This window comes from Delphinapterus leucas, chromosome 1 (assembly GCF_059928025.1).
Source record: "Delphinapterus leucas isolate spDelLeu-1000000601 "Yukka" chromosome 1, BTC_Dleu_Yukka2, whole genome shotgun sequence".
Classification (NCBI taxonomy): domain Eukaryota; kingdom Metazoa; phylum Chordata; class Mammalia; order Artiodactyla; family Monodontidae; genus Delphinapterus; species Delphinapterus leucas.
The window spans coordinates 164,421,272-164,447,648 of NC_143129.1; the positions used below are offsets into that span (position 1 = coordinate 164,421,272).

Consider the following 26,377-nt stretch of genomic DNA (forward strand, 5'->3'; position numbering starts at 1 on the left):
GCTTATTGTGAAATGGTACAAATGGTAACAATAAATATTGGTCCAAGCTTTGAGGAAAACAATCTGACAATATGTATCAAGAGGCATAAAAATGCTCAAATCATTTTACCTGGTAGTCCTATTCCAGAGACGGGGGTGGGGGAGGGGGAAGCTGGGGCAAAGTGAGAGAAGCATGGACATATATACACTACCAAATGTTAAATGGATGGCTAGGGGGAAGCAGCCGCATAGCACAGGAAGATCAGCTCAGTGCTTTGCAACAATCTAGAGGGGTGGGATAGGGAGGGTGGGAGGGAAGCTCAAGGGTGAGGGGATATGGGGGATGTATGTATGCATATGGCTGATTCACTTTATTGTACAACAGAAACTAACACAGCATTGTGAAGCAATTATACTCCAATAAAGATGTATGAGAAAAGAAAAGAGTTTTTAAAAGGGAATATACTTTAAGCATGTGCATTGAGCCAGCATACAAAGAGACTAACAAAGAGCATTCTAGGCAGAGGGAGTACTCATAGAAACATGAATAAGAATAAACAAAAATTAGCAATGCCCAAATGCCCAACAATGGTGAGATTTTACAAGGAGGCGGTGATTTTATAGAGAGGCCATCATTTTATAGGAAAGTATCAATAGTTAAGAGCTTGTTCTTTGACAGCACACAGGTAATCAAAGACGAATAAGACATGAACTCTGCCCCCAAGGGTCTACAGTTTATTCCTTTATCAACTGTGTGTGTTTTGAGTCAGTTGCTTCACCACCCTATGCCTCAGTTTTCTCACCTGTAAAATCAACTATATAAACCATTTATGAGAGGAGATCTGAATGCTAACTAGACGACAGGGGATACTATGGAACTGCTCATTTTTTAGTTTGGTGATGTTACTGTGTTCTTTTTTTAAGTCCTTATCTTTTAGTGACAACGACTAAAATATTTTTGAAAAAAGTTCAATAACATTTGTTCTGTAGTTTTTGTACTTTTCTCATGACACTGTTGTAGTTTGCGTACTACTTTCTCTCTCTCTCTCTCTCTCACACACACACACACACACACACACACACACACGCACACACACGTGTTTCTACCCAGCAGGATTGTATTTCAAAGACACAGACAATTATTCCTCACCTACTGTCTTCTGCAGGCCTCGGCACAATGCCTTGCATGTGGAGGGTACTCAAATATTTGTTGAATTTTTAAAAAAGAAAAGAAAAGGAGCCATGCATATTCCAATGATGAGAAGAAAACCCTGAACCAAGGATTATGTTTAATATGAGTTTTTCTCCCTGAGGTCCAAAAACAAAGTGCTGGGCATGAAGAGCAGGGTACAAAGCTGCCATCCTGGCTAGTGAGGGGCACCTTCCTTGGGGAAGAAGTGCAGATACCCCTGGCCAGGCTGGGTCCCTCTGACACACTCCCAGCACAACTGTAGCTAACTGACTGTGTGTGCTGTCACCTACACGGTGCCTGTCTCCACGGCCACACCGCGGGCCCCACCCTGGGTATGGTCACGTGGCAGGACTCCTAAGCGGTTGGCAGCCTGAAGAAGAAGCCTCAGCACCCACCAGAGGAGGAGCAGCACAGACTGCCGAGAGGGTCAGTGCCATCCTGGTGCCCAAGTCAGGAACACCAACTAGAGACTGGTCAGCCAGAGCTCCTGGAGCAGGCATGGGGCTGGGCTGGGACTACAGCCCTGCTCGCTCGTCTGAAGAGCTGATGAAGGGAATGGGGGAGTGGGCCAGGGACCGCCTGCAACAGAAAGAAGGGAGCGGAACCGGGACTGGGAGGGCGACTGGAAGGGAGAGTAACTGGGAAGCAGGTGCTGCCTGCTGTGTAGCCTGGGGCTTGGCTGGCCTAGGCCTGGTGCTTCCTCTGTGTGGTAGGATGTGGGAGACCACAGGAATGCAGGGAATGCTCGTGCATCACCGTAGAAAACTGAATTCCTGAGCACGTCGTCGGGAAGGCTTACTCAGACAAGGCAGCTATGGAATGAATATCCATCAAGTCTCGGGTCGGGTAGGGGCGCCTGGAGGAGAGAGGGGCTCCCTCTGCCAGCAGTAGAGGAGGGGCAGGAAGAGCTACAAAGAGGAGCTAACATCTGATTGCCTCTGGAAAAACTAGTCAGCATGGAAACGGAAAGAAAAACAAAAACACACATTGAAAGCTCACGATGGTCTAGGTACTAGTTAGGCACTTAAGTTTCCTTCCCAAAGCAAGACCACACAAAGGCCTGGAGATATGAAAATCTTACAAGTGTGTCTGATTTCCTTTCCCCTCTTAACAACGCCCGCTAAAGCTGCCAGAGGCCCTGGGCTGGATTCTGCAGAGGCTAGAAGGAATGTTCTGTCTATTCCTACTCCCTTGTTAACATGGAAAACTCATTAAAGATGAATTTTTACTTCTAGGAATTTATCCCAGAGCAGTGATCAGAGATGGATGTCAAGATAGACCCACAAAGCTCAAAATCAGGAAGCCAAATGGACAATCACTAGAGTTAGATTGGCTAAAATATTATGTAGTCATCAAGAGGCGTGTTGTCAAAGATTGGTTAATGGCATGCAAAGAGCTACACCCCATATTAAGTGGGAAAAAAATCAGGTTACAAATTGATATGATCCCAACTTTATGGGAAAAAAGTATAATACATTTTTTAAAAGATTGAAAAGAAATCTAATGTTCAAAGAGTCTCTGTGGTGGAATTATGGGTGATAACGTTCTTTCTTCTTATTGCTGTTTTCCACAATGAATGTTTTAGTTTTTTAAAATTAAATAACAATACACACACACAAATGTTATTTAAATGCACCCACCCAATTGAAAACAGGCCCAGTGGGGTAGGCTCACCTTCTGCAGGATGGGGGTAGGGCAGGTGTTGTCAAACAGGACTGAGTTGAAGATTCCATACTCGCCCTCACCGAGTCGGTACAGGATGGTCTTGGGGGCAGAACCGTTTTCCTCTGCAGGGAGGGGAGGGGGCGGGGCAGCACAAGCAGCACATGAGGGGTTGGAACTGTGGCGGGCTCAGCAAGGGGACAAGCTACTGAAGCAAGAGGGCTGCCCCTTCCTCAGCTATGAGGTGGCCAGCCTCCTCCTGTGAAAGGACGTTCACTACTGTGTTGGAAACACCCTGCAGCTGAGCAACCCTGCCCAGGACACACTCCCTGACTGCATCTGAGCCCCTCAATGCCCCAGCAAAGGCAGAAGAGCAGCCCACCCAAACTCAAGACCCCAAGAGGTTAAGCCACCTGCTCAGAGGCACACGATGGGGCAGCGCATGAGCTGGAATGAGAAGCCAGGTCTCCCGGCTGGACTAGAAAGTATAATCCCCCAGATGTGTAAAGGAGGCCAGAATTCCATCCCTACACACACACACACAGAAGACCTTCCACCTGGAGCCCACCACCCCTCTCCGAGGAAGAGCACACTGACCTCAGGCTCTCGTGCCTGGGGGTCCCAAAGCAGAGAAGAAAGCCCCAAGATCAGAGTCAGACCTCTCACTCAAGAGGCTGCTGGGACGACTGATCTATCTGGAAGGTCAGGGAAGAGCGCTGATGTTGGCAGTGTGGACAGAGGAGCCTTGAGTCAGCCCAGCCTGGACTTGAATCCTGGCACTGCCCCTTATCAGCTGTGTGACCTTGGGTTAGTGACTCAACCTCTCCATGCCTACATTCTGTCGTCTATAAAGTGGGCTTAGACAAATATAAGTTGTCATTAATTACTTTCAATATGTTGTGAGAAGCAGTAGGGTGAGTAAGAGCCTGTACTTTGGAGGGAAGACAAACAAGGGGTGAAATGCAGGCTTTACCACTTACTAGCAATTAAGCAATTCACTTGTATTCTCTCTGGCTCTCAATTTCTTCATTTGTACAATAGGGTTAATAAAGCATCTATTCTCCCTAAGGTTGCTTTGATCTCAATCTTCATAAAATATAAACATGCACAGGAAAAAAAAAGATGCTAAAGAGTGTCTTGGGGTGAGAATACTTGATTGTAAACGTCCCTAAAGCAAGGACCCATTTTCCAGATTCCCCCACCCCTTAAAATCAGACCCAGCTCAGCCAGCCACTGTCCCTGGCTTTAGGGAAGAATGGGGCTCCGCTGCCCACCTGGCACCTACCCTCCCTGCCAGGCTGTTCCAGAAGAACCTCCTTCTTGGCGATGATGCTGACTGCCAAGGTGAAGGCCGAGGTCACATAGTAGCGCCCCAGCTTGGCAAGGATGTCCACACCACAGCCCTCCGGGAAGTACAGGTCCAAGGCTGAGCTGATCACAGAAGAAATCTGAGAGGGTGGAGGACAATTACATGTTTGAAATGTGGGGTTTATGCTGAAGACTTGCTGCAGCTCCAAGTCTATTTCTTGAAAGCTTCTTTGATTTCAGGTTACCCCAGCTGGTAACCACGGACAGCTGGACAAGAAGGTAGGCAGAGACAGAGCTGGGTCAAGACCCTCACACTTGTGTAAATCACCCTTCAATGACCCTACAATGGGAAAAGACACTCTTAATCTAAGACTTGGTACTCAGATTCCAGAAGCCCTGACGTGGATTTTTCTTTCCTAAATAACCAGTATGCTAAATAACACATTTTTTTAATAGAAACTACAGAGAAGGAAAAAGAAGGTCAAAGTCACCTCTAATTCTATTACCCAGATTAACCTAATCAGTGTTAACTTTTTGGAGTAGCTCCTTTAATTCCTTTTTATACAAACCTAAAAACCCGATTTTTTAATTATAAACATGACAGGGCTATAAGTATATATGTTTTTATAAACTGTTTCACTCAATAAACTGAATGACCTCCCCATGTGTGTAAATGTTTTCACCATAAGAATATACCATAATTTAACCAATCCCTGAGTGCTATAGGCACCAAGGAAATCCACTGGACTTCTGTTATGAAGAATGCTGCAATGCTCATCTTTGAAGCTAATTCTTAGTGTCCATCACGTATTATTTTCTTAAATTCAGTTCCAAGATGTGAATATTCCAGGACCAAGCACTTACTAAGAAAAAGCGACCCCTAGTGGTTCAAGTTGGGATTGCAGGGACACGTTTTTCCTGATTTCACCCTCCAGATGGGAAGGAGACAGACGGACTAGGAGTGGACAGAAGGTTGGCTTTTCCTTCCCCTGCCCACTTGACTTCTCATCAGTCCGCCGGAGGGTGCATAGGGCACACCCAGACCCTCAGAAAGCCTTATGACTTATGCAAATATGGCCTGGTTAGGCCTCAAATAGGTGCATGGTCGGAGTCAGGAAGAGCTGGGTGCGCAGCCAGCTCTTCCATGGACTCAGGAAGTGAAGTTAACGTCTGCGAGCCTCAGTTTGCTCAGCTGTAACACAGGGTTAATAATAAAATAATCCAGGTAAAGCACTAAGCACAGCACGTAGCACATGGGACCCACTCACAGTGAGCTTCCTGGGATCATTATAACCCTCCCTGCCCCCATCCCCACCCCCACCAAGCCCAGTGTGACACTTGCAATCCCAGGGTTACCTCTTCGAATCTCACTTTGGCCCCCTCCACTCCAGGGAAGCCGCCGCCAAGGTCCAGGATGTGCATCCTGTGGCCCAGCTCAGCACCCATTTCAAACACAAGCCGGGCGTCTGCGATGGACTGAGCGTAGGCCTGAGGGTCAGGACAGCCACTGCCAATGTGAAAACTGGGAAGGGAGGAAGAGCCTCGGCTTACACCCAGCCAGGAGCAACCTTGGCCGAGCACACTGGATGCTGTGCCCATTTTCCAGATGTAGTGACTGTGGGCATAAAAGGTTAAATGGGCTGCCAAGGGCCATGTGGCAAGTGAGGAGTGGACAGGAGACTAGATCCAAGGTCCCTTGGCACTTGGCGCCCCCCCACCATCCCTCCATGCTGCCCCTGGGGCTGAGCCTTCTGGGGTGAGGGCTAGGGCCCCAGATTCAGCCAGATCTGATGTACATCTCACTCAGCAGTCTGACATGCCGTGCTTCAGTTTCCCCACCTATAAAGAGGGGATAAGATCCCACAGTTATGGGATAGTGTCCATGAAGCATTTAGCAGAGTGCCTGGCCATCCTAAGTCAAAAAAAAAGGAAAGCTATATTGTTAGGTCATAGTTCTTGCTTCTTCCATATCCCCTACCAGAAAAGAGGCACAGCCAAGGTGTGCCAGGATGACCTTTGGCCTCAGGCTGGGAAAACTCCTGCAAAGCCAGGTCCCTCCTGGAACCTCCTGGGACAGGACCTTCTGCAGACTGTGGGGTTGGGGCAGTGGGACACTCCAAAACTTCTTTCCAAAGGGAGGAAGCTCTCAAATGGCAGAATTCTAGGCCAGGGACAGGCCTTCCTTGGAGACCCTGAGGGAGGTCTCACACAGAGTTGATTAAGTCCTGGGAAAAGAGGCAGTGGGCAGTGGGCGTGGGTGGTGATGGCGGGGCTTCTGGGCACTCACCTCACACCCACCACCTCTACGTGGTTCCTCTTGGCATCTTCAAGCAGTTGTCTGCAGGATTTCAGCGACACTCCGAACTTGAGGCTCAGGCGGCTCCGGGAGTGGGAGTCATCGGTGGCAATGCACAGAATCATCCTGAGGAGACACGCAGCACCTCTGCAGGGGGCGCCATGCCTCACCCCCCCACCCCGCCCCCGACCAAGCCTTCTCTAAGTCAAGAAGCATGAACCCTCATGGCTCAGAGCTACCCAACCCCACAAGCCCCTGGACCCCTTCCTCTCCCTGCACAGCCAGTCAGCCTCTGAGTCCTGTCCAATCCATTCCCTAAATGTCCCTGGGCCCTCCCCTGGGGCCCCCGCCCTGGTCCCAACCTCACCAGTTCTCCTCTGGGCAGCCCCACTTCTCCGAATCAGCCTTAACACCAGCCAGGCTTTTCCAACTTCTCTTGTATCGGGGGGACCATTTTTTAAACACAGTCTTATTGAGAACCCCGATATCCCCAATATGTAAAACAGACAAAATGGAAGCTGCTTTGGGTGAACTAGAGTGGCCCGCCACCTGGCTCCCCAGGGTGTCCAGTGACCAGGTGAGAGGCACAGCCTGAGCAAGATGTCCAGCCCTGACCCCTCCCAAAGCCCACGTGCATTGGGTTCCCTGCCCTGTGACAAGCATCATTCACTTCTCCTTCCCCCCTTGCACATGGTATGTTCCAGCCACACCAAATTTCTGCTTATCCCTCAAATGCCCCATGCTGCTTCTGGCCTCCATGCATTTGCTCACGCAGTTCACTCTGACACACTGTTTATGCCCTCCCCAGATGCTGGTCACCCCTCAAGGCCCTCCTTAAATGCCACCTCCTCTGTGAAACTTTAAATGCCACCTCCTCTGTGAAACCACCACCCCCCCTTGCTTCCTCTGCCGTGACTTTGACCTCCGTAGTACCGTGGGCTTTGCTCTGCCTGGCCTGTAATCCATCATTTCTACCTCTGTCCTACTCAGGCTCTGCATCCTGGGTTCCAGTCCAGGAGTACCTGCCCCAACCTCCTGTGACTCTGGCCGGGTCCAAGGCAGGGTCATCAGCCCCGGCCCCATTCCTCCCACTCCCTCTGCCCTCACACGCAGCCCAGCCTCCCGCATGAGTGCTTCTCAGCTTACTTGGCACTGGGGTGGCTTTTTACCACCTTTGCCAGCTCCATCTCGTTGTCAAAGCTCAGCAGCCGGACCCCATGCTTGGCAGCATACTTGATGTGTGCAATTTGCTTACAGGGGTTGCCGTAGATGATCTTACTGGCAGGGACACCAATATGCTGGACCAACTCCATCTCTGCCTGTGGGATCCCAAAGGTGGTGGTGAGGAAGCACCAGAGCCTGCTGGGCCCACGGAGGCCAAGGAAGCACAGATGAGGGGCAAAGTCATAGCTGTGCCTGGGGAGGTCCATAAAAAGTGGGCCTCACTTTTAGACAACAGGTATACAAAAATCAGTACGCACGCTGGTTCACCACTGACAGGGAGGGCTGCCATGTACAGGTGTGTGGGTGGTTTACTGCACAATCCTAGGGAGGGAGGGGTCCCGTTCAGAGGATACATGGTAGATTTCTATGTTTATTATGACTTCCTAACAGTAAAGCATCTTGCTCTAACAAAATCAGTATATTTATTTACAACAATTAAGTGTCTTAAGGAAGGGATACATTTTCTAATTCACACAAAGGCACTCTACAGATTCATGGTAGCCCTGAAGACAGGTTTCTGACACATTTTCCTGGCAGATTTAAATGTTTAGAGGCTATCACTTGATGTATTAGAAAGTTCACCAGACCAATAATCTTTGTGACACAGGACATCCAACATCCAGACACCTGCTCTGTGCATGGCATGGTGCTGGGTGGCTCCAGCAAGGCCCTCTCCCCACAGGGCCTCCTCTTCCTCACCTCTTCAGAACGGTGCTCCACCTGATTGCTGCATTAATGATCCAGACAATGATGATGACGATGGTGAAAGCAACCGTGCTCACAGAGCACCTACCACAAGCAGGCACTGAATGAGCGGCTTTACATCAGGTGTTGGCAAGCTTTTTCCATGAAGGGCCAGAGAGTAAATATTTTAGGCTTTGTGGGCCGTATAGTTTCTGTACAACTACTCAAATGTCTTTGTAGCAGCAAAGCAGCCACAGGTAATGCATAAGTGAATGAGCATGGCTGTGGTCCAATAAAACTCTACAAGTCCCACCATCCATTGTTTGCCAACCCTTGCTTTACTTATTTATGTATGTATGTATGTATTTTTATTTATTTGGCCTCGCCGCGCACCTTGCGGGATCTTAGCCCCCCGACCAGGGATCAAACCTGTACCCCCTGCAGTGGAAGCACAGGGTCCTAGCCACTGGACCGCCAGGGAAGTCTCCAACCCTTGCTTTAGACTCGCTCTTTTATTTACTCCTTACAATACGCCACCAGATGGTATTAGCTCCATTCTATAGAGAAGGAAACATGCTCAGAGAGGCTATGGAGCAAGTAGGAGGCAGAACCAACTTTCAAATTCAAGCCTGACCCTCCATGATTAAGAAGGTGGCAGTTTGGAAGCACGGTAGGAGACACAGGGCCATCTTCAGCCATCCCAAGTTTGTAATAAGACTGTAATTTTAATGTAGCAACTTTTCAGCACGAGGTATTTATGTGCATTACCTCATGCCATGCCTATAACTATCCTATGAAATATTTATCGGCCACATTTTACAGAGGACAAATTGAGTTCAAAGAAACCCACTTGCCTTGGTGACACAGCCAGTGAGTAGCAGAGGGAGACACAAAGGTCCACCTCCAGAGCTGGAACTGCTGTCATCACAGCTTGCTTCCAAAGACCCCACGTCTGAGCAGTTATGAAAATGTGGTTTCGCTCCCTGCTTCACCCAAGAGGTGAGAGGAAGCAGCAATGGTAACACTTTGGGGACCTGTGGTTTAGCTTTGATTAAAATTATTTAAATAATAACCATTGTCATTCATTAAAGGATTACTGTATGCCAGCCATTGCATTAAATATTTTATAGACATTCTCATTTCATCGCCATATTAATCTTATGAGGCAGGAAAACAGAGGCTCAGAGAGGCCTTAAGTGACTTGTCCAAAGTCACACGGCTTACGAGTGGCACTGCTATAATTCTAAACCCAGGACCGTCCGACTTTAGCACACCAGCTCTTAACCACAGCACTTCAGTGGAGAAGACACCTTGATGTTGAATTGGCAAGTGTATCTCGAGCATCTACTGAGTTGCCAGGCTTTGAGACAGGTGCTAATGAAAACAAGTGGTGAGTAAAGCAGACAGGGTCTCTGACCCTGTGGAGGTTTCAGGCAGATGGGAAAGAAGGGGAGGAATGAATGAACACTGAATAATAATAGGATTACAGATGGATAAGAGCCATGGAGAAAAAGTACGGGATACTAGAGAATGTGGGATGGGGAAACCTGGATGTGAGGGGGTGACGGACAGTTTTCTGAAGGTCAGAAATTTAAGCTGAGGAGGAGGTGTGGAGAAAACGGAACCCTCCTACACTGTTGGTGGGAATGTAAATTGGTGCAGCCACTACGGAAAACAGTATGGAGGTTCCTTAACAAACTGGAAATAGAGTCACCATATGATCTAGCAATCTCACTCCTGGGCATATATCTGGAAAGGACAAAAGATCTAATTTGAAAAGATACATGTACCCCAACGTTCATAGCAGCACCATTACAATAGCCAAGACATGGAAGCAACCTAAGTGTCTATCAACAGATGAATGGATAAAGAAGATGTGGTGTATATATATATATATATATATATATATATACAAACACACATACACACACACAATGGAATATTACTCAGCCATAAAAAATGAAATTCTTTCATTTGCAGCAATATGGATGGACGTAGAGATTATCATACTAAGTGAAATAAGTCAGAGAAAGACAAATACCATATGATATCACTTATATGTAGAATCTAAAATATGATACAAATGAGTTTATTTACAAAACGGAAACAGACTCACAGAAATAGAAAACAAACTTATGGCTTCCAACGGGGAAGGAAGGGAGGGAGGAATAAACTGGGAGTATGGGATTGACAGATGCATACTTCTGCATATAAAACAGGTAAACAACAAGGATTTACTGTATAGCACAGGGAACTATATTCAGTATCTTTTAATAAACTATAATAGAAAAGAATTGAAAAAAGAATATAATATATACATATATATGTATAACTGAACCACTTTGCTGTACACCTGAAACTAACACAGTACTGTAAATCAACTATACTTCAATTTAAAAAAAAAAAAAAAAAAAAAGAAATTTAAGCTGAGCCCCATAGGAGACCTGGGCCAGGCTGAAAGGGAAGGAAAGAATGTTTCTGGTGGGAGAAGTGGCCTGTGCAGAGGTTCTGAGGCAAGAATGTACTCAGCCTGAGGGAGGAACAGAGAACGCTGGGGTGGCCTGGGCAGGGTGACCACGGTGGGGGACGATGAGCTTGCAGGGATGCAGGCAGAGCCAACAGGGAGACCAAGAAGGCTGATGTGATTTATATCTGACCCTGCCAGTGGTGGGAAACAGTTTGAGGGGTCTCAAGAGGGAAAAGGACATGATTAGATGGGCATTTTGAATGCAAGGTCTAAATGCATGTCACTCTGGCTACCGTGTGAAAATGGACCAAGGAAGGGCCTAGGAGAATTCTGGGAGACAGTCACAACCTCCCTGGGAAACAGGACAGGCTGCAGAGAAAGGGGGGTGGTGACATCTGTAGGCATGGCTGGCAAGCTTGGTGAGGGACTGCACGTGGGGATGTGGGGTTAGATGTCTGGGGGGTACTCCTCGCCCAGCAGACCCAGGGGCCCCTCTCGAGGGGAAGATCATGAGTGCATTTGAACACACTGGGTTCCAGGCATCCTGTGGCAACAAGTCAGCAACTGGATACATAGGGTCTGGGCTGGAGATCAAAACAGGGGAGGTGGTGGCATATTAGGGGTATTTGAAGCCATGGGAGGAGATGAAATCCCCTACGAAGACAGAGAGTTTATAAGAGAAGGGAGCCTGAGCCAGAATCCAGAGGAACTCTCCCAGCTAGAGAGCAGGAAGAGCCGGTACAGGACCGAGGGGAGGAGAGAGCGTCCCCAGAAGAGGCAGAACAACGCAGAGGTTCTTATGCCATTCCTGTCAAAGCAAACCCTGTCTTGCAATTCACATCTGTGCAGAAGGAGACCTCTCCACTGTCAGAGGCACCCCAGGAGGGTGGAGCAGGCTCCCAGCAGCGTCCACTTTCACTGGATATGTTTCTCAAGGCTTTAAAACAAAGAGCACGTGTCGTTGAGCACAAGCGTAGCTCATTTTATTTCGCCTCACTCTCTTGTGCTTTGCAGATACTGCGATGTTTACAAATTGAAGGTTTGTGGCAACCCTGCATCAAGCAAGTCTATTGGCACCATTTTTCCAGCAGTGTTTGCTCACTTCATGTCTCTGTGTCACATTTTGGTAATTCTTGTGATATTTCAGATGTTTTCAGTGTTACTGTATTTGTTTTGGTGATCTGTGATCAGTGATCTTTGATGTTACTATTGTCGTTGTTTTGGGGTGCCACGAACCACGCCCATATGCCCATACCGTGAACTTAATGGATAAATGTGTGTTCTGACTGCTCCACCCCTCAGCCATTCCCCATCTCCCTCCCGCTCTTTGGGCCTCCCTATTCCCTGACATACAACAACCCAACCATATCGAAATTAGGCCACTTAATAACCCTACAATGACCTCTAGGTATTCAAGTGAAAGGAAGAGTCTTCTCCTAAGAAACTGCCACCCCACACTTTAGCAACCACCGCCCTGAGCAGTCGGCAGCCATCAACATGGAGGCAAGACCCTCCACCAGCAAAATGATCACGACTCGCCGATGGCTCAGATGATGGTCAGCATTTTTTAGCAAGAAAATATTTTTTACTTAAGGTATGTACATTTTACTTCAAGTATTTTTTTAGACATAATGCTATTGCACACTTAATAGACTACAGTATAGTGTAAGCATAACTTTTATATGCGCCGGGAAACCAAAAAAATTGTGTGACTCACTTTATTGTGATCTTCACTTTACTGTAGTGGTCTGGAACCCAACCCACAATATCCTAGGCTAGGCCTGTGTTTTTAAAAAGAATGTGTTTCAGGGCTTCCCTGGTGGTGCAGTGGTTGAGAGTCCGCCTGCCGATGCACGGGACATGGGTTCGTGCCCCGGTCCGGGAAGATCCCACATGCCACGGAGCGGCTGGGCCCGTGAGCCATGGCCACTGAGCCTGCACGTCCAGAGCCTGTGCTCCACCACGGGAGAGGCCACAACAGTGAGAGGCCCGCGTACCAAAAAAAAAAAAAAAAAAAAGAATGTGTTTCAATGGATGCAACTAGAGATTATCATACCAAGTGAAGTAAGTCAGAAAGAGAAAGACAAATGCCATATGATAATCACTTACATGTGGAATCTAAAATATGACACAAATGAACCTATCTATGAAACAGAAATAGAATCAGGGACATAGAGAATAGACTGGTGGTTGCCAAGGGGGAGGGGGGTGGGAGAGGGATGGATTGGGAGTTTGGGATTAGCAGATGGAAACTGGTATATATAGAATGGATAAACAAGGTCCTGCTGTATAGCACAGGAACTCTATTCAGTACCCTGTGATAAACCATAATGGAAAAGACTATGAGAAAGAATATATATATGTATAACTGAGCCACTTTGCTGTTCAACAGTAATTAACACAAAATTGTAATTCAACTATACTTCAATAAAAAATAAATTTAAAAAATAAATTTAGGGCTTCCCTGGTGGCGCAGTGGTTAAGAATCCGCCTGCCAGTGCAGGGGACACGGGTTCAATCCCTGGTCTGGGAAGATCCCACATGCTGCAGAGCAACTAAGCCTGTGCACCACAACTACTGAGCCTGAGTGCCTAGAGCCCGTGCTCCACAACAAGAGAAGCCACCGCAATGAGAAGCCCGCACACCGCAAAGAAGAGTAGCCCGCGCTCTCCACAACTGGAGAAAGCCCGTACACAGCAACAAAGATCCAGCGCAGCCAAAAATAAAATAAAGAAAAATTAAGAAAAAAAATTTTTTTAAATACTAAAAAATAAAGAATGTTTCAAATGGGGAGTCGCTACTCAATGGGTATAAAGTGTCAGTTCTGCAAGAGGAATCAGTTCTAGAGATCTGCTGTACAACATGTTGCCTACACTTAATAATTCCTTATTAAATACTTAAAAATTTGTGAGGGTAGATCTCACTTTAAGTGTTCCCACCACACACACACACACACACACACACACACACACACACACTTTTTCATGGTGAGATCAAAAGCTAGGAGGACCAAGGAGTGTCCCCTACAAGGTCTAAAAGCATCAACATGGACAGATCTCCAAAATCTGCTGAGCTTAAAGCTACTGTAAGGGACTTCCCTGGTGGCGCAGTGGTTAAGAATCCACCTGCCAATACAAGGCACACGGGTTCGAGCCGTGGTCTGGGAAGATCCCACATGCCGTGGAGCAACTAAGCCCATGCAGTGCACCACAACTACTGAGTGTGCGCTCTAAAGCCCACGCGCCACAACTACTGAAGCCTGTGCTCCTAGAGCTCGTGCTCCGCAACAAGAGAAGCCACCCCAAGGAGAAGCCTGCGCACTGCAACAAAGAGTAGCCCCACTCGCCACAACTAGAGAAAGCCCACGTGCAGCAATGAATACCAAACGCAGCCAATAAATAAATAAATAAATTTATTTATTTAAAAAAATAAAAATAAAGCTATGTGGCACAATACCTACCACATGAACATCTTATATTTTGTTACAAAATCACAAGATATTTTGTATGTTTCCTATGGATCATATTTGTAAGTATTTTTCAAATACCATGTAGCCACCAAACTCAAACTCAGAATGTTGATTATCTCTGGAGACATAAAGCTGACGTTCTACTTTTTTTTTGCAGATAAATCAACGTATTATTTCAATAATTCAAAATGAATGTTTAGAATAAAGTGCTCACTGGATCCTGGAGATTGCTGGGGACATTGGCAAGAGGAGATTCCTTGGAATGATGAGTGGAGGTGGGAAGCAATGGCTTAAGGACTGGGTGCTAAGGGAAAGAGACAAGTGACTGCAGACAGGCAAGTGTAGACAACTCAGTTTGGCCACGAAGAGGGAGCGAGGGATTGGGCTGGGGGACGATGTGGTGTCCAGAGAAGGCATTTTAAGATGGGAGGATGCTGAGGGAGACAGCCAGAGAGGGCAAGGGATGGGGTAGGAGAGATGACATAAGGTCGTTGGGAAGGTGGGTGGGTGGACCAGAGCCCCGTGTAAGGCGTGGCTGGTGCTCTTGACCCTGGAGCCTGTCTGATGCATATCTGTAAACTGAGCCCCAGCTCATGCCTGACCCTAGGTCAGTGGCCGCCAAAGCATGGTGCTGTACAGCGTGGCCACCAGCTCCAACCAACCAGAAGAGGGCAGCCTTGGCCTTCCAAGAAAAGCTGTACCAGCTCTCAGGAAATGCACCCAAGGGCCACATGATCCCACCTACCGGGTGGGGTCTCAGCTCTGCCATCCCCTCCCCAGGGATCTTGGCAAAGACAGAAGTGATAAAGTCAGAGACCCCTTGCCATACTCAAGCGGCCCCTTCCCAGGGCATCCCTCAAACCTCTGTGCCTCCTTTCCTTATACACTAACTGCTTCCTCATGGGGCTGTTGTCAAAATCACAGTGATAATAATTACCTCACAGGGTTGTTTCAAGAGTCAAATGAGTTCATGTACAGAAAACGCTTGGCAAAGCACATGACACAACAGGAGCCCTCAGCAAACGTCCGCCCCCCCCCCCAACTTCAAGCCCTACACCCCACAACTCTGCCCTTTGGAGGCCAGTCCTGAGGCTTGAGGGCCAGCACAGGGCCCCACCTCTGGGTTTCCGTAAGCAGAGGACTCTAGTCAGTGAGGTTGGGTCCTATTCTTCACCCCTAGACCAAGAGTTATGGAAAAGGGTCCCCTTCCTCCTCGGTCAGAGCAGAGACCCGGCATGCTGCAGGGGGCAAGTCTTGGCTCTGTTACCAGCAAGCTGTGTGAAGCTGACCCCCAGTTCCTCAACTGCAAAATGGCAATCTCTTCTCCTAGGCACTCCATGGGGCTTTATGTGGGGCATGCATGAAACCAGGCGTGCAAAACAAGAGCTGATGCAAAGGGGTTTCACGGGTGACATGAGGGAGACTCACCTACCAATAAGGACACTAACATGCATCTCTGATAAAGGTGAACCTGCTCGTTCCAACCATCCACCATGGTGTGCACCTCTCTCCCACCTGGAATCCCTCCAGCCTCCTACCCAGATAAGCTCTCCTCCTGTCTCCTCCAGATCCCTTTCTAGAATCCTCCGCACAACACCCAGCTATATTGCTGACCAGGGCTTAAAAGGGATTCCCCCTCAAAACAATCATTACTAAACATTTTAAAATAACTGTAATAACAATATCACAAACCAATGCCCACAGGCTTGCTCCCACCTTTGCACTTGCTGGTCCCTCTGCCTGGAATGCTCTTCCCCTGGTTATCCACCTGGCTTGGATCCTTTGCTTCCTTCAGATCTGTGTTCAAATTTCAGTGACGCTTTCCCTGGCCAAACCATCTAAAAGTACAATCCTCTTTCTCGACATCCATGTCTCTTCCCTACTTCCCTTTCCCTCTTTAATTTTCTCCACAGCATTTACCATCTAAAATACCATAGACTTTCATTGTTTCACTTGTTTGTTCTTTAGAAAGCAAGCTCCACGAAGGGACTTTTTTTGTTTTGTTCACTTGCTAAATCCCCACCTAGAAAAGTACTTGACCCCCCAGTAGGTGCTCAATAAATGTTGCTGAATGAATAACTATGTCCAAAGCTGTACTCTGAGGAAACTTTATAGCTAAAAGACTTATCAAGTAAGAACAGAATGGAAATAGATAAGCCGTGCATTCAACTCAAGGACAACAGAGTCTGTTTTACTCAACACTGTATTGCCAGCCCTACCTAGAACAGTGTCTAGCACACTGCAAGAGTTCAATGAATAGAGAATGACAGTAATAAACAAATCTAAAGAGAGCAGGAGGGAATTAAGACAACAGCATTAATCAAATCAGAAAGGCAGCAGAACTGGCAACAACAAAATTCTATAAGGATTAGTTAAGAAAATGTACAGTCACACGTTATTAAAATTATAAAAGAAAAAAATAAAACCAATGATAAAACGGTGTTTTTGTTTTGTTTTAATTAGAAGAATATCACATATAGCTCTATGCCAAGAAGTTTGAAAATCTCCATTAAAAAGGTGACTCACCTACCCAGGGTCACACGTGGTTCCAATGTGGAACTTCAAGGCTGGCAAATTCCACCCTCATCCCTTACACCCCTTGCATGTGGTGGCCCTTCCCAGAGGGCAGGGGCCAATTACAGGTCACTCCTGCTTCCCCAGGCCCACCCACAGCAGCTGCAGCTGGGCCATGTGGGTGTTCAGTGGGCAGTGAGGGTCAGTGTGCAGGAGGGGGGCAGGGGCTCACCTTGTTGGCACAGCTGAAGCCCAGTCCTAGCTCAGCCAGGACCTTCAGCACACCCGGGCTGTTGTTGCACTTGACAGCGTAAAAGGGTCGGACTCGCGGCAGGCACTTCAGAAAGCAGAAGTGCTTTCTCACTACAGCACCCAGGTCGGCCACAAAGAAGGCAGCGACCTCTTCCTGCACAACAAGAAGGGTGAATATGAGACCACACCCAGCTTCCTCCTAGTGCGTGCCATCCACGGTCCTCCCAAGTACCCTGCTCTAAAATTCTCTGGGGATCCCCAAGCCTACAGGACACTCGAGGCTCTGGGATCCAGCTCCAGTCCCTTCCCTCACTTCAGCTCAAACTCCAGCTCTATCCTAGATCATTTTCCACCTCCCAGCCTTTATTCCCACCATGTCCTCCATACAGAATATCCTTCCCCCACATGTATCTGGCAAGTTCCTAATCCACCTTCAAGTTCCAGCTGAAATGCCACCTTCCCCCAAACCAATAAGGCAACTCCGCCTTTAATGCTCCCACTGCATTTTGCACATGCTTCCAAAGTATCAAAACTCTGTGTATACAGACAACTGTTTTCTCCAGAAAAAAAGATAAATTCCTTGAAGACCCACAGCCTACAGCCACTGCCTTTCACATTTAGGTGTTCAATGAAGACTTGAAGTAGTCCCACTGCTACTGCAACCCATGCCTGAGGACGGCTGTTTACTGAAGGTTGAACACATACGAGGCCATTAATTAAACCTTTTCTGGGACTCAGTTTCCCTTTTATGCAACACTTTTTTACTGACGCCCACCTGGTGTCTGGCCAAGCATACCTATGCAAGTATGCTAAGTATGCTTGGGCCTGCAAAAGAACCCCTTAAGCAATTACAAGCCCATTCAATCAATGCTAAGCAGGAGTTTCTACAAAATGCAGAGGGGGCCATGGAGAAGGAAAGTACAAAATCTGCCTGGGGCAATCAGGAAAAGGTGACACGGATGAGTAATAAGTAATGAGCAGAAATAGGTAAGAGGCAAGAGAGGCTGGGAGAAGGGAAGAGGGAACAGCCTGGGCAAAGGAGTGATAATGGAGCACATGGAATCCTCGGGAAATATGAGCAGAGTAGTTCAGCTCTGATGGAGCATAATACATACCGTGGGAAAAGCCAGGAATGGGGCTATGAAGGCAGAGGGGTTCTGACCTGGACCCTGTAGGGAGTGGGAAACTGCCAAAGAATTCTGATTTTGAGCAGGGCTGTGATAGAGTTGGAAGGGGTGGGATGAGGCAGGGAAAAGGTTAGGCGAGTTTTAGAGAGATGAGGCCTAAACTACACAGTGAGGTCCCAGAAGAACGTACTGAAGGGTAATTCAAGGAGGCCGCATTCACAGAGTTTGGGGGTGCCCAGGTGTGGAAGGGGCAGTGAGGACCCCCAGGTTTCTGACCTAGAGGCCTGCGTAGATGATGGTAGTGTTGTTCATGAAGGCAGGGAGCACAGGAGGGGCAGGTTTGGGGGCAAGGACCAGGAATTTGGAGAAAAAATGAGACGTCTCTCACAAACAGAAAGGAATGAATACCAAATAAGTGAAAGAATCAGATGTGGGCCCTAGGAGGCAGCTGAGCCTGCTGGGAGAACAGAAGACCCATCCCCACTCCCAGGCCCTCACCGTGGTGGCCTGTGAGGCCCCCAGAGTGAGCTGCTCCAGCAGGTCTCGGGTGCTGAAGCCCTCCTCCACCATCACGAAGTCCGCTTCACTGAGGCAGCCAGCCATGCCGAGGAGGAGCCGATGGGCTGGATGGAGCTGCCGCTGCCTCCGGCGCCTTAGAAAGTATGCAACACACTTCTGGAGGAGAGTGAGGGGGCCCCTGAGGGGCTGGCGTCAGCTGCACCCCTCACCTCCCCAGGCCAGGGCGCCCACTCCTGTCACACCCTGCCCCCAGCACAAGCCTGGGGAGCTTAGGTTCACTGGGAGGAGTGAAGGAGGAGGACGATCAGGAATCCTGGACTGAGACAAGGCATTATCTGCCTAGATGTCACTGCCTCTCCGAGCCTCAGTTACCCCATCTGTAAAATGGATGCATTGTTTTGGAGATCCTTTCCAGTTCTGAAATTAGGGTTTGGGTTTAAAGGGAAAGAATGAGAGAGAAAGAGCAGGAAAGCCGAGTGGGGAAGTTTCCAGGTGACCCCCCCATCCTGACCACGCCCACCTAAAGTGGCTGCAGGTGGTCCCACCAAGGAGTCTCAGCCTGAGAGCTGAGGTTCGAGTCCGCTCTCTGCTGCGTGACCCTGGGCAGGCCCCGTCCCCTCTCGGAGCCTCAGTTTAACCGTTTGTAAAGAGGGGCCGGGATGGTCCTGACGTGCTAGGACGGTAAGCGTGCGTGGGGGCTCCACGTGGTGGGTGATGGCCGAGGGCTCCCGGGCAAGAACTGAAGGCTGAGGTTCTGTCCGGGTGAGCCCTCCTGAGTGCAGGGCCGAGGTCCCGCCCCCCCCCAAACCCCCTTACCAAGCCCCGTGCTCCTTCGCGGGGCCAGAGTCAGGCACGCTGCTAGGGGGGGTCGCCGGTGACCTCGAAACTTGTGCAGCACCCCGAGGAGGAGTGGCAGCTGCGGACCCGAAGCCCCTGCTGAGAGGAGACAAGAGGGTCCAGGGAGCAGGTCAGCACTGGAGCCAAGAACGCCCGCTCCCGAGGCTCCCCAAGCCTCTCCCCCGCACTCGCCTTAAAACGCATTTACACGGCTTCGACCCATAGGTCCCCCCAGCGAGTGAAACGGCACCTCCGCGCCTCTGCTCGCCAGCTTCCCCCGGCTTCGGCCCGGCAGCCTACGGCCCTCCCGCCCGGCAGTCACCGACGCCACGCCACGCCTTTTTCCCGGCGCTCACTTATATAAGCCCCTCCAGACCCCGCCCCTGGCGCTCAGGCCCCTCCTCCGCTCGGCCCCCCCTCCGTAGCCCTGGCAACTGGGTGCCACCATCCCATTGGTCGATTCCGACACAAAGCATTCAACCCTGCTAGCCGGCTCCGCAAACGTGATCCTCAGTCCTACCGAGACCCCTCCGCCGCTACCCTACGCTGGGAAATCTCAACTGCAGGCCTGCTAGCTCAGAACCCCGAGCGTCTACGCGGTGGGACGCTTAGCTCCTGGCTATTAGATCTTGGAGAGTGGGCAGGAAGCCAGGAGGTTTTTTATTTGCTCTGGGAAGGCTTTTCTGTGACTACCTCAGCTCGACGGTGCCTCTCCTCTCTGATCTGGTGAATTGCCCACTCATCCCGGGAAGCCCAGGTCAAATGTCACCTCCTTGTTTTACTTTTCTAATAAAATCATTTTTATTTAATTGCCTCTTCCAGCATCCTCCAACTCAAAACCCAGATGAAATGTCTTCAAAGATCCTTCTTGTGGCTTTCCCAGCTCAGGGCAATCCCTCCCTTCATCCCATCTTCTGGATCAGGCAAACTCTTACCTCTCAAATAAAATGTCTCCCTCTCCAAGAAGCGTTCTCTGACTTCCTCAACTCAAAGCGTTTCTTCTCTTTTATACCTATTGAACTCCTGCTCCTGCACATTCATCAAAGTCCAGTATGTCATCTCCCCTGTTGAGCTTCCCATGACTTCCCTAGCCAGAGGAACAATGGAACTCACAGCACTTACATCTGTGTGGACTCCTCACTCTTTTGGCTTTTGTTACCCGTAGCGTGAGATTCCTGTTGTTGCTTTACACTTCTTGTTTGGTTACACTTCCCAGCTAGTCTGTGAGCTCCCAAGGGCAGCAACTGAGTGCCTGGCTCCTCAGAACACCCAGGGCCTGGCAAAAACAAGAGTGCTGGGACTTCTCTGGTGGCGCAGTGGTTAAGAATCCGCCTGCCAATGCAGGGGACACGGGTTTGAGCCCTGGTCCCGGAAGATCCCATACCGCTGAGCAACTAAGCCCGCATGCCACAACTACTCAGTCTGCATGCCACAACTACTGAAGGCCACGTTTCTAGAGCCCATGCTCTGCAACAAGAGAAGCCACCCAATGAGAAGCCCGTGCACCACAACGAAGAGTAGCCCCTGCTCGCCGCAACTAGAGAAAGACCTCACGCAGCAACGAAGACCCAACGCAGCCAAAAATAAATAAATAAATAAATTTATTTTTTTTAAAAAAGAGTGCTGAGGAAGATTCAATATCTATGCTACTCAAAAGCTAATACAAAAGTTCATCTGAAACAGTAATTGTACAAGAACAGCCAAGACATTCTTGAAAAAGAAGAGGACGTCTTCTACAATTCATCAAGATATTTTATAAAGCTATGGTCTTTAAAACATCATGGTGCTGGTGCAGGAAAAGACAGTGCTAGAACAGAACAGAGTTTAGAACAGTCTTGTGCATATTGGAGAATTTGGTCACAATGAAGGCAGCATTTCAAATCAGTGGGGCCAAAGAGCTTTTGGCCTTACATATGTGCTCATGTCCCCTGTCAGGCTGTAGGCTTCTTGAAAGCCAGAGGCACTTCTTGTTCTGCATCAGTATCTCCCTAGGGCACCCTGCACAACCTAATCAAAGCATCTTCGGCACACAGATGGTATAGAGCAGTGACCATGGAGTCTGCAAGAGCCATTTTCTGCTCCCCACCCAGCCTGGCCACATAACTGCTGGAAGTCCTTGGTTGGATCATCCTGCTGAGAACAGGGTCACATCTGCCTGGCCTGATTTCCACCTGTGAACTGAGAGGGCTCAGACTGAATGATTTCTCTGGGCTCTTCTGCCTTGAACACTCTTGCTTTCTATGCTAGGAACAGACTTTCAGTAGGCAGTCGCCTTCACAGGAGGGGTCATTTGAGATCCATTCTTTGAGAGATCTGTAGTCATTTGCACCATAGTGTGAATTAATGACTGAAGTCCTCCTAAGAATAAGCATCTACTGAATGGGAGGGGGTAGATAAGGATGGCCATGGCAGAAACCTCAAAGGGAGCCCTCAAGAAAAGATGACAGTAAGAGGATGGGAGAGGCACCCAAACAAACTGGCTATACTTTTCTTTAAGTCATTCTTTGAGCTGCCTTTATTTGGATGCCATGGTCTAAGTCTGCCTCACTAGCTCTTTTCATTACCTGGTACATAGTAGGCACATAATAGGCACATTCAGTATGCTAACTGAATGAATCGATAAAGGTAAAAAGAAACAAACCATAATCCAATCTGTCCATTTGTAATTTGTCAAGGGTTGGTAGTCAGAGCAGAAAAACCTGTCTCCTGGACTGGATACAAATAAGCTGTGGATTTATCTTTTTCCCTACTGGGTATGTGATGTCACTGAAACTCCATGACAACCCTATGTCATAGGGCTATAATTATCCCCATTTTACAGATAAGGAATCTGAGATTCAGAGAAGTTCAGTACCTTACCCAGGGTCACACAGCAAGTAAGGGTGGAGCTCAGATTTAAACCCATCTGGCCTGACCCTTAACCTTCATGCTTAACTGCCAACCAGTAGCTGAGCATTCAGGCCCCAGCTCAAAAAAAGTCATCCTGTTGGCATCCAGCCCAAAGTCTGGTGGCCCCTCTCCTGCTGGTCTCTCATGCCACTGTTATCAATGGATGCCATGCAGAGCCCTCAAAAACATGTTGCTGAAGCAGGACAAAGAGCCTTTTATCTTTGACCAGGATCATATCTGTCAATTTCAACCTATTCTTTTTTTTTTTTTTTTTTTTTTTTTGCGTTACGCGGGCCTCTCACTGTTGTGGCCTCTCCCGTTGCGGAGCACAGGCTCCGGACACACAGACTCAGTGGCCATGGCTCATGGGCCCAGCCGCTCCACGGCATGTGGGATCTTCCCAGACCGGGGCACGAACCGTGTCCCCTGCATGGGCAGGCAGACTCTCAACCACTGTGCCACCAGGGAAGCCCCAACCTATTCTTAAATTAATCATAAGTGTAGTCACAAACACTGCAATAACAAAAATGCCTTACGTGTGCATAGAACTGGAGAGTTTGTAAAATACTTTCCTGTTCATCATTTATTTGGGCTTCACAGTACTTTGTAAGATTGGATATCTGTTAAATTTAGGTTTGGCTGAGGAAAACAGAAAAGTCAAAAGTAATAGAGCCATAAACAAACAGGTTTACTCTGCTATGTATGTAGTATAACACTGGAGGGAGGCTGTCCAAATCTGGTATGGCAGCTCCACAAGGTCATCAGGAACCAGGGTGCCTCCTCTCTTTCAACTCTGCCATCCTCACTGACTGGCTTCTAGCCTCATAGTCCAAAATGGCTGCAAGAGCTCCAGCCACATTCCTAGGGCTAATATTTAACCAGTACACACAAGTGTGACCAGAAAAATTGTTCACGGCCAGTGTCCTTTCTGATTGATCAGTGCCCATCTTCATACTGATTGCTAAATATTTTAAACACCAACCCTGCACATTCCAGGGAAGAGAAAGCAGCCACCCCCAAATTCCACACGTGTTAATTTCCCAGGGCTGCCATAACAAAGTACCAAACACTGGGTGGCTTAAAATAATATATTGTCTCACAGTGCTGGAGGCTAGAATTCCAAAATCAAGGTGTTGGCAGTGCCATGCTCTCTCTGATAATTCTAGGGGAGAATCCTTCCTTGCCCCTTCTAGCTTCTGGTGTCCACTGGCAATCCTTGACATTCCTTGGCTTGTAGATGTATCATTCCGGTCACATGGCCATCTTCTTCTCCCTGTGTCTTCACATCACCTTCTATGTATACATGTCGGTCTCTGTGACCAAATTACCCCTTTTAATAAGGACTTCAGTCGTATTGGATTAGGGCCCACCCGAATGACCTCATTCTAACTAGATTACTTGCATAAAGACCTTATTTCCAAATAGAGTCATATTCTGTGATACTGGGGGTTAGAACTTCAACTCATCTTTTGGGGGGACACAAGTCACACCATACCAGCACCCAATACTTCCTTTCATATCATTGGCCAAAACATAGATACATGGCGCCACCTAGCTGCAAAGGAGACAGGAAGATGTCTTTAGTCAGGTACATTGTTGCTTCCTCCCACCCCCAATAAAGTCAAAATGGTAAAGAAGAAAGTAAAGAAACCAGTTCAGAAGGATTATGGGATTTACTCCATAGGGAGAGGTGACAGAGAAGTAAACAAACATTTTTTGACCACCCACTGTATGACAGGCATCATGCTGAATGCATGATTGCAATTAATCTTTAGACAACCCTGCAAGATAGGCATTATTAGTCCCATTTTACAGATGAGAAAATTGTGAATAAATCCTTTGTCTGGTGAGTAACAGAGCTGGGACTTAACTTAACTAACGTCTGACTGACATTATGCTTGTGAGATGGGTCCCAGGAAGAGGGCATGACTCCAGAACAAAGAATGCTGAGATTGATCTCAGAGAGGCAGCAGTGAGTGGTGGCGTGAAGCAAGATCTTAATTCCCTGCCCAGGAATTGAACCTGGGTAGCCTGGATGAAAACCAGGAATCCTAGCCACCACACCTCATGGCTCTTGCACCCAGTGAAAAATGCATTTCTCACGGAGGCAAAAACTGTAAAAACAGGTACAAAGTTTATCATTAGACACATAGCGCAACAACAAGTGGGAGAGCACAGTTTGTTTAGTTAGGACAGAAGCAAGGCAGAGATGCACACCCAGAGAGCAAGGGTGTGGGCGTCCTCCCTAATGAGGAGGAGTGCAGTAAAGAGGCGGTGAAGTCTTTTATATAGGGCAGATCTTCCGGGTCTTTGTTTACCTTTGGCCAATTATCTGGTTTCGTTTTCCACACCTGACCTGCCTTAGGACCCTCTCCAACATGTGTGCGCAGCTTTTTTCCAAGATGGATTACAGCCCAGAGGCCTATGGGATGGCCTTAGCGTCACATGTTATGGGGTGGTGCCCCCTCCTTTTTGACCCCCAAGGAGCCTTTCTGCGTATGTGCAATGTTTCCCTTGGCCCAAGGGTGGGAAATGTATGACCTGTTGATCTTTTAACAGGGTTTAGTCCCACTCTGTCCCTGCCATAAAAATGTCCAACGTCTGGTTATTTACCCTATTTCTGTGGCTGGTTTTTATATCGAGGTGCAGATCTTGAAGTATAGACACGAGTCCGGTCATAAATATGTAGTCCTGGAGCCCGTTTGTCTCTTGCTTCAGGAAATGTAAACAGGGGGCTGGTAATGAATGTCTAGCCTGGAGCCCATCTACCTCCTTCCTCAAGATCAAGCCAAGTGCAAACAGCAGGAAGACCTGAGAGAGGCTGGAATTCAGAGTCAGACACAAGATGGATTGGCAGAAAAGGCACCAACCCCAAGTCAGCACTGCAAACTCCCTGAAGGCATCAGTGAGATGGAGACCCTGAAGTAACCAGAAACCAGAAGCTGAAAGCAGCATTAGGCACTGTTAGGTCAGACCTGTCTTCACATTAAGATGGAAACTAAGCACTAACAGCAGCCACCATTTACTGAGCATCTACTGTGCTCCAGGCACTGTATTGTGTGCTTAATAATAACAATAGCAGCTAACATTGCCAGAGTATTTACTATTCTGCAGCCTTGATTTATATAACCTTTAACCTCACAACAACCCTATGAGGTTCGTGCTATTGGTATTACAGAGCAGGAAGCAAGGTAGAGAGAATAACAAACCTGCTCAAGGTTACACAGCTAGTGAGTGGCACCATTACGCTACATACATTTCCTCCATCCTCACAGCAAGCCTGCAAGGTGGGAATTATTACTCTCGTCTCACAGTGGAAGAACCTGAGGCCCAGGGAGGCTGAGTGATTTGCCCAAGGTCACACAGCTGGTAGGTGGTAGAGTCTAGACCCAAACTCAGGGCTTTGCGTGGGTGAGGAACTTGAAATGCTGCAATCCAGAGTCGTGTTGGAGCAGACCCTGAACCACAGCCCTTGGAACCCCCCAATTCTAGTTATTAGTGAGGTGTCTGTGTCCCCTGACACAAAAGCAGGCAGGACAGAGGCCCTGTCTGTGCCTCAGAGCCCAGCCTGGGACCGGGCACCAAGGAGGCAAAGCTTGAGTGTGTCGACTGAGTGTGGAATTATAGTTGCAACCCTTCCCTAGACAGACAGGATGCTAAGATACTGAATTTGGTACTTTGGATTTCTTTATGTTTATTTTCACTCTCTTTTAGGCTGAACACATATATGAAAAAATAATAATAAGGTGTGACAATTAAGGAATTCACACACTATCTCTCGCCAACCCTGAGTCATCTCTGACAAATGTGTTGAGAAAACAACAACAACAACAACTGAATAAAAAAATAAAAAATACTCGAATGAAAATTCTCACTTTGGCCAGCTGCTGTCGCCAGAGCCACCTGGGAGTAGAATGGAAAAGCGTGTTGATCTTCTGCATTCTCCAATGATTCTCAA

At 48.1% G+C, this 26,377-nt stretch overlaps 1 protein-coding gene across 9 annotated transcripts in view; it reads right to left on the bottom strand.

The window, feature by feature from the left end:
* Positions 1–19,856, bottom strand: part of AZIN2 (antizyme inhibitor 2) — a 34,451-nt gene extending 14,595 nt beyond the window's left edge. Inside the window, exons 1-9 of one of the 9 annotated variants that reach the window (XM_022575148.2) lie at positions 19,723–19,856; positions 19,510–19,629; positions 18,673–18,826; positions 17,028–17,201; positions 7,584–7,756; positions 6,429–6,584; positions 5,498–5,663; positions 4,119–4,281; positions 2,846–2,958 (exon numbers count right to left, since the gene is read on the bottom strand). In XM_022575148.2, the coding sequence (XP_022430856.1) occupies positions 2,846–2,958; positions 4,119–4,281; positions 5,498–5,663; positions 6,429–6,584; positions 7,584–7,756; positions 17,028–17,201; positions 18,673–18,777 (1,050 nt within the window). In that variant the 5' untranslated portion in view covers positions 18,778–18,826; positions 19,510–19,629; positions 19,723–19,856. Of the gene's footprint in view, positions 1–2,845; positions 2,959–4,118; positions 4,282–5,497; positions 5,664–6,428; positions 6,585–7,583; positions 7,797–17,027; positions 17,202–18,672; positions 19,630–19,722 lie in introns of all 9 variants that reach the window. The other 8 variants (XM_022575141.2, XM_022575140.2, XM_089896618.1 and 5 more) reach the window with 8 other exon arrangements.
* Between the last annotated feature and the right edge of the window lie 6,521 nt (positions 19,857–26,377).